Source organism: Hemiscyllium ocellatum, chromosome 14, assembly GCF_020745735.1.
Source record: "Hemiscyllium ocellatum isolate sHemOce1 chromosome 14, sHemOce1.pat.X.cur, whole genome shotgun sequence".
NCBI classification, from domain to species: Eukaryota; Metazoa; Chordata; class Chondrichthyes; order Orectolobiformes; family Hemiscylliidae; genus Hemiscyllium; species Hemiscyllium ocellatum.
The window spans coordinates 29315162-29324195 of NC_083414.1; the positions used below are offsets into that span (position 1 = coordinate 29315162).

At 38.8% G+C, this 9034-nt stretch overlaps 1 protein-coding gene across 1 annotated transcript in view; it reads right to left on the reverse strand.

Annotated features, from left to right (window-relative positions):
* ptpdc1a (protein tyrosine phosphatase domain containing 1a) overlaps positions 1–2117 on the reverse strand; it is a 56372-nt gene extending 54255 nt beyond the window's left edge. Inside the window, exons 1-2 of the mRNA XM_060835158.1 lie at positions 1904–2117; positions 1072–1243 (exon numbers count right to left, since the gene is read on the reverse strand). Of these exons, the coding sequence (XP_060691141.1) occupies positions 1072–1243; positions 1904–2117 (386 nt within the window). The remainder of the gene's footprint in view (positions 1–1071; positions 1244–1903) is intronic.
* Between the last annotated feature and the right edge of the window lie 6917 nt (positions 2118–9034).

The following is a 9034-nucleotide window of genomic DNA, read 5'->3' on the forward strand; positions in this document are numbered from 1 at the left end:
GAATACAAATTCCAAATCTTAAATTATTTTATTTCTTACATTTCCTTTATTTCTTTTTTCCCTCTGGCAGTCTTAATCCAATCATTCTTCCCCTCTACTGGATTGGGTACTGAATTTAACAATTTTAACATTCACCCTACTTCTCAATCTTTCCTCACCTTATTTCTAAATTGTTAAATCCCACTGCTTAAAGACATACTCTGTTAGTCCTATCATTCACTACATTGCCAATACCTTGTTGCTTTCAGTGGGCACTTCTAACAATTTGTTGTGCAAAAAACGTTGAGCTGAAAGGTTCAGACAATTTAAGCACTAAGTTACCAGATTAATTGAAATAAAATATTAACATTAAGTCAGAACATGAAAAATACATATTGTCATTTCTTCACAATAAAGGTTATGGAATAGGACTCCTGCAATTAAAGGTTATTGGTCAATTTAGAGAAAGTTACATTTGGAATCTCAAACATGCAAGAAAATTGCATTTGGAATCTCAATATTCATTCCCTGATAGCTGCATTTGAAAAAAATTGTTCATTTGGATCCAGTAGGAAGAAACTAGTTTTTTTAGTTTGCTTTTTGCAAATACAAATCATAAACATCAGAGATTTCTCCTAAGATGCATGTAAATACTTGAACTGCCCATTACATTCTTAGGTTTCATTACTGACATCTGTCAGTGAAGCAAAGGAAATGGTACCTTTTATCAAGTTAGAAAGATTGGTTTAATCATACTTAAAATTCTAAATACATGCATATTTAATACATCTTAATGTTAATTTAGCTTTTCTCAAGCATGAGTGCCACAAATAAAGTAGTCTAAAAATGTTAGCTACTTAATTATACAAGAGAGTACTTCAACTATTATTTTTTAAAGTAATAAATTAATTTTGCTATGAGTATTGTACCAACTTAATAATATTTGTACTACAATTTATCAATATCCTTTACTTGATAACCATATAAAATGCTTCCATTCTCTATGCCAGTGTAGTGCATATATTGGAGAAAAGTAATTAGTCAAGTATTAGTTTATAACTGTTCTTTGAATAAAAAGGCAACAAACAATACCATGAAGAATATAATCCTTTAAGAGCTTGTTCCTCTTCAGTCCATCGGGATGGATTTTCGTACTTGCATGCACGACCACCACATGCCATTGAGCATTGCATATGGCCTGGAATGACATGCCGCAGGCGTTCTCCAACTTTAGTATACTTGGCTGTTGGACGTCTCATACTGCCTGAAATGAAGGTACAGACAATCATGCACACTTCAAAATGGCAAGATAACGCATGTCTTTAAAAAAAAGTAATCAGTTTGTTCAATCAAACTGTGAAATTGTTGACACAAACATTTTTGTTACGGTAAATACATATTAAGTGTCAGATACAATCTCAGAATACAAAGGGACTATGTTAGAAGACTTGGATCAAATCATTTATTTTAATTTTGTTAAGTAAATAATCAACTTTCAAAAATGTTATTTTATATCAAACATAATTTTACAAGTTACAAGCCTAATGCAGCACAGGAATGCATCTCAAAAATTCAAAACCAAGTTTCCCAAAATATTCCATCCAGTAAAATTTGCAGTATCAGCCCAAGTTGGGCTGATCATATTAATGCTACAACATTTAGTACATCTTTGTATACTAATGTACAATTTATGTACATCTATTTCATAACTATCATTTGAAATTTGGTTTAAAGATAAACCGTAGTTTTATCAACATCCAGGATGCTTCTGTACATTCTATAAAAACATGCATGATGCACAGGATTAGCCTAAATTAAACAGTTGAAACATAAAACACACCAAAAAACTAAAATGTCACAGTTTGAAATGTATGCATATATCTATTATATTTAAATCCCAAATCACAGCACCACAGTGAAGTACTTTTTGCTGCTAACAAGCTGGTTTCAGCTTCTTCGATGTAGACCGATGAAACAGCAACCATTACTTGGTGAGATGTAGATGAAAGCATCTCTATGGCTGAGCTCCGGCGTCTCTGCAAAACTCTGTCCAAGCTAATAGAAGCAGAGCGCCTCTGACTCTGAATGAAGCTGCTCAAATACTCTACTGTTGAATGCCTTCTACAAGACCCTTGCATGATAATTCCTTTGAAACATTCAAGATTGCCAGCATTGAACAGTTACAGCTTGTAAAAATCAACAAATTACAAGGAATACTACAATCTGATGGTATTCTGATAGACTACATCAGTCCTTTAGGAAAAGCTAAGTAGTTTCCATAGTAACAGCTAGCAGAGCCAATTATGATAGTTTGTGTAGGCAGCACGTTATGTCATGCTGCGGTTTGGGAAAGTTATCATTCTCTTAGGCAACAGGTATTGCATTCTAATAGACCAATTTTGCAGCTGCTTCGTATCAGGCTCAGAAACTTTTTGTTTTGAGTATCAATGTAGCATGTTTCATAAAATTAATTATTCTTTGATCCATTCTATAATATGCAATGTAATAATAAACTACTTCACAGAATAAACTCATTCAGTCTTTCATGCCTGTATTAATTGGCAAACAGCCTCATCTTCCTGCACTAAGTTTTTAAATCCAGCTCTTTTGGATAGACAGACAAAACTCTCTACAAATATGGCGAGCTTCTGCCTGGATCATCCTTTCAGATACTGAATTCCCTACCATGTGGGTGAAAAAACATTCTGCTTTCTCCCCCTCACCCTTCAACCATTTATTGTTAATTTATGCCCCTGTTCAGACCAGCATGAGACTTTCAGTAGAATTTGCAGATGGTGGCATTCTCCTGCACCAGGAGAGGATTGCCAGGCTCCCTCACAAATTGACGATATGAACCATTTAACAAATCAGTACTGTGCACTACTTATAGCGTCATACAGTCATACAGCACGTAAACAGACCTTTCAATCCAACTAGTCCATGCCAACCATGTTCCCAAACTAAACCAGTCCCACCTGCCTTCATCTAGCCCATATCCCTCCAAACCTTTCCTATTCATATACTTATCCACAGTTGTAACTATACCTGCATTCCATTTATTCTAATTTATTCTGCAGTTTAAAACAAAGCTAAACTAAATTCAATTTCACTACTTGCAAATATGATTTTTGAGCTCATCACCTCTGGGTTATTAGTTTAGTATCAAAGTAGCTAAGCAAGTACATTAAAACATTAAATATTAATTTACCTTTGTCTGAAGTTACAATATACCTCCTGTGTTCTAATGATGAGTAAGGCAGTTCAGGATGTAGGGAAATTCTTGCAGCCATGACAGTATCTGTTGAAATATACATAGATATCTAATTTATTATATTGGCACTTCCTATGCCTGCTATAGATTTCCTGTGCCATGTTTTACCTAAGTCTTTATTTTCCATTATATGCTCGTAGAATCAGGGAATCAAAGAAAATATATTTTCTTCTTCATAGTTAATCATAGGATAATTTAGTACACAGCCTTAACACAAATTGCATTTATTTCAACGAAAGAGGCCTGATTGATGAACTCAGGGCATGGTTGGAAACATGGGACGGGACAGCATAGCTATTAAAGAAACATGGCTCAGGGAGGTACAGGACTAGAGCTTAATGTTCCAGGGTGTAGATGCTACTGGAAGCATAGAAAAGGAAGCAGGAGAGGAGGAGGAGGAGGAGTGACATTTTTAGTCTAGGATAACATTATAGTTGTATTTGGAGAGGATATTCCTGGGATAACGTCCAGTGATATTATATAGAACATAGAACTTTACAGCACAGTACAGGCCCTTCGGCCCTTGATGTTGCACTGCCCTGTCATACTAATCTGAAGCCCATCCCACCTACACTATTCCATGTACGTCCATATGCCTGTCCAATGATGACTTAAATGAACTTAGACTTGGCAAATCTACTACCATTGCAGGCAAAGCATTCCATACCCTTACTACTCTCTGAGTAAAGAAACTACCTCTGACATCTGTCTTATACCTATCTCACCTCACTTTAAAGTTGTGTCCCCTCATGTTTGCCGTTCCCATCCTTGGAAAAAGGCTCTCCCTGTCCACCCTATCTAACCCTCTGATTATCTTGTGTGTCTCTATTAAGTCAACTCTCAACCTTCTTCTACCGAGAACAGCCTCAAGGCCCTCAGCCTTTCCTCGTAAGACATTCCTTCCATACCAGGCAACATCCTAGTACCCTTTCCAAAGCTTCCACATCCTTCTTATAATGCGGTGACCAGAACTGTACACAATACTCCAAGTGTGGCCGTACCAGAGCTTTGTACAGCTGCAGCATAACCTCCAGGTTCCGGAACTCAATCCCACTATTAATAAAGGCCAAAACACTGTATGCCTTCTTAACAACCCTGTCAATCTGGGTGGCAACTTTCAGGGATCTGTGTAAATGGAAACTGAGATCTCTCTGCTCATCTGCACTCTCAAGAATCTTACTATTAGCCCAGTACTTTGCATTCCAATTACTCCGTCCAAAGTGCATCACCTCACACTTGTCCACATTAAACTCCATTTGCCACCTCTCAGCCCAGCTCTGCATCCTATCTATGTCTCTCTGCAACCTACTACATCCTTCGTCACTATCCACAGCTCCAAATATGGGTGGAGGATATGGGTAGAACTATAAAATAAGAAATGGATGATCACCTTATTGGGATTATAGTGCCTCCCAACTCCTTCCCCCAATTGTCAATAGGAAGTTGAGAAGCAAATATGCAAGGAGTTCTCAGTTATCTATACAAATAATAGGGTTGTAATGGTAGTTTAATTTAGATAAATGTGAGGTGCTCCATTTTGGAAAATCAAATCAAAGCAGGACTTAAACACTTAATGGTAAGGTGTTAGGGAGAGTTGCTGAACAAAGAGACCTTGGAGTGCAGGCTCATAGCTCCTCGAAAGTAGAATCGCAGGTAGAAAGGATGGTGAAGGCAGCATTTGGTATGCTAACCTTCATTGGTCAGAGTACGGAGTGTAGGAGTTGAGAGGTCATGTTGTGGTTCTCCAGGACATTGGTTAGGCCACTTTTGGAATATTGCATGTAATTCTGGTCTCCTTCCTATCGGAAGGATGTTGTGCAACTTGAAAGGGTTCAAAAAAGTCTTACAAGGATTTGCCAGGGTTGGAGGATTTGAGTTATAGGGAGAGGTTGAATAGGCTGAGGCTGTTTGCCCTGGACCGTTGGACGCTGACGGGTGACCTTATAGAGTACATGGATAGGATAAATAGACCAAGTCTTTTCCCTGGTGTTGGGTAGTCCGGAACTAGAGGGCATAGGTTTAGGGTGAGAGGGGCAAGATATAAAAGGGATCTAAGGGGCAACTCTTTCCATGCAGAGAGTGATACGTGTATGGAATGAGCTGCCAGAGGAAGTGGTAGAGGCTGGTGCAATTGCAGGATTTAAAAGGCATCTGGATGGGTATATAAATAGGAAAGATTTATAGGGATATGGGCCAAGTGTTGGCAAATGGGACTAGTTTAGGTTGGGATATCTGTTTCTGTGCTGTACATCTCTATGACTCTATAGTAGTGGATTTTAACTTTCCAAACATACACTGGGTCTGCCATAGTTTTAAGGGCTTGGATGGAGAGGAATTTGTTAAGTGTGTACAAGAAAATGTTCTTATTCTAAATGTGAATGTACCTAGAGAAGGAACAAAACTTGACCTTCTGTTGGGAAATAAGGCTGGTCAAGCGACTGAAGTGTCAGTGGAGGAGCACTTTTGAGCAAGTGATCCTAATTCTAATAATTTTATAATAGTTATGGAAAAGGAGTTAAACTGGAGTAAGGCCAATTTTGATAGCATTAGCTGGGAACTTTCAAAGGTTGATTGGGGGAGGCTATTTTCAGGTAACGGGACAGTTAGAAAGTGGAAGGCCTACAACAATGAAATAACTAGAGTTCAAAAATTGTATATTCCTGTTAATGCAAAGGGCAAGGCCGGTAGGTGTAGAGAATGTTGTATGACTAGAAAAATTGAAGCTCTGATCAAGAAAAAAGGAGGTGGTATATATCAAGTATAGATAGCAGAGATCAAGTGAATCCCTCATGGAATATAAGGGCAGTAGGAGTATATTGAAGAAAGAAATCAGGAGAGCAAAAAGGGACATGAGACAGCTTTGCCAAATAGGTTAAAGGGTAATCCAAAGAGATTCTACAAGTACATTAAAGAAAAAAGAGTAACTCGGGAGATAATAGGGCCCCTTAAAGATCAACGAGGAGATAAGATACTAAAGAATATTTCACATCAGTACTTACTGTGCAGAAGGACATGGAAGTTAGGGAACTTGGGGAAAGAAACAGTGATGTTTTGAAAAGCATCCATAGGACAGAAGAGGTGGTGCTGGAGGTCTTAAAACATAAAGGTAGATAAATCCCTCAGAACTTGATTAGGTGTATCCCAGAACTCTAGTGTGGAAGCGAGGGAAGAGATTGCTGAGCCCTTTGTGGAGATACTTGTATCATCGACAGCCATGGGTGAGGTGCTGGGAGCTGGAGGTTGGCTAATGTGGTGCCATTATTTCAGAAACATGATAAGGAAAAACCAGGGAACCATAGACTGATGAGCCTGATGTCAGTGGTGGGTAAGCTGTTGAAAGTGATTCTGGGGGACAGGATTTACATGCGCTGAGAAAGGCAAAGACTTAGTAGGAATAGTCAACATGGCTTTGTGTGTGGGAGATCTTGCCTCACTAACTTGACTGAAGTTTTTGAAGAGGTGGCAAAGAAGACTGATGTATATATAAGTGGTAGATATTGTCTATATGGATTTTAGCTAGGCATTCAACAAGGTTCCACATGATAGACTGGTTAGCTAGATTAGATCACATGGAATCCAGGGTATCTAGCCACTTGGATACAAAATTGGCTTGAAGGTATGAAACAGAGGGAGGTGGTAGAGGATTGTTGTTCGGACTGAAGGCCTATGACCAGAGGTGTGCTGTAAGGATCAATGCTGGGTTCACTGCTTTTCAGCATTTACAGAAACGATTTGGATGGAAATATAGGTGGTATGATGAACAAGTTTGCAGATTACACCAAAATTAGTGGTGTAGTGGAAAGTGAAGGTTATCTCACAGTACAATGTAACCTGGATCAGTTGGACCAATGGGCCTAGGAGTGGCAGATGTGATGATGTGAGGTGTTGCAAACCATGGGAGGACTCATACAGTTAATGGTAGGACCCTGGGGTGTTGCTGAACAAAAAGATCTAGGGATGCATAGTTCCTTGAAAGTGGAGTTGCAGGTTGACAAGATGGTAAAGGCAGCATTTGGCACGCTTGCCTTCATTGGTGAGGGCACTGAGTATTAGAGCAGGACTGTGGCTGTACAGGACATTAGTAAGGCTGCTTTAGTCTCCCTGCTTTGGAAAGGTGTTGTTAAACTTGAACTTGAAAGGGTTCAGAAAAGATTTACAAAGATATTGCTGGGATTGAAGAGTTTGAGCTGTAGAGAAAGGTCAAATAGGCTGGGGCTTTTTCCCTGGAGCATTTGAGGCTGAGGGGTGATCTTGTACAGATTTATAAAATCATGAGGGGCATAGATAGGGTGAATAGCCAAGGTCTATTCCCAAATGTAGGGGAGTTCAAAACTAGAGGGCATAAGATTAAGGTCAGAGGAAAAAGATTTTTACAAGGGACCTAAGAGCAACATTTTTACACAAAGAATGGTTTGTGTCAGGAACAAGCTGCCACTGGTTGTGATGGAGGCAGGTACAATGACAACATTTAAAAGGCATCTAGATGGGTACTTGATAAGAAAGATTTAGAGGAATATGGGTGTAAAACTGGCAATGGGACTAGATTAGTTTAGGATATCTGGTCAGTGTGGGCAAGTTAGACTGGATGGTCTATTTCCATGTTGCATAACCCTATGACTACAAATGCTGTACTGTTGGGCTAATTATAATATTGCCTGTTCCATCAAGGAAAGGTGCAAAGCACAGGGTAAAAAAATAGTGTGATGTCATGCATTGTTCATTTTAGCCATTCCTTAAGACTTCTAAGCATTAAATGAGCTGCTTGAGAAAATGGGCCAGCAGCACAAAATTGCCAAACTCCTTAAACAGCTCACAAGGATGAATATGTGGGAAATGGAAATATGACCAAACAGAATATGCAAAAATATGACAATTTCATGCTGACTCCATGAGGTAGCTGAACAGAAAGTATGAAAAGTGTGGTGGTGGCATCCCAATAATAGCGATGCTTGTGTTAAACTTTCAAAACTAATAAGCATTTGCCAAAAAAATGCCTTAACGATACTTTTATGCTGAATTCATCCACACTTCTAGTCTCCATGATGGTAAATACCTTCTTGCCAGAATTACATGCTTATACTTCATAAAATTTAACTTCTACAAAATTCAGTCACTGGTAGCCTGGCCTGTACTCAGCATAAAAATCGAAGAACATAAGACATAAGCCCTCCTCTTGCACTAGCATTCAATGAAATCATGCTGATCTTCTGTTTCAACACTATTTTTCTGCAATGTCCCTGTATTTTGGCAATCTGGAACTACAATATTCTAATCTTAAACAATAGCATCAGAAACCGAAGTAGGAATTGGCCATTGGCACACTTGCTTCCTCGTTCAATATGACGGTTGATCTAAACACTGCTTCAGCTTCACTTTCTTGGTTTTCCCTCCAAACTATCAATTCCCTTGTCAATCAAAAATCTGTGTAACTCAGCCCTGAACATATGCATTACCCAACTTCCATTCCTATCTGTACAAGAAAATTCCAAAGGCTAAATGACTAAGACATTTCTCTCCATCTCAGGGGAGGGGGTATATATCCTCTCAGCATTAAATATCCCATCAAGACTCCTCAGAATCTTGCAGGTGCCAAAATTACTCCCTCTCATACTCAGTGGACTTTAGAAGAATAAGTCCCACTTGCTCAGCCTTTCTTCATCAGGCAATCTCTTCATAAGAGACACAGCCAGAGAACAGTGTCTAAACTGCTGCATTCCAAGTCCTGCCTTCCTTAAAAGACAAAAACTGGAAATAATTAATACATTGCGATCTCATCAAAGCTCT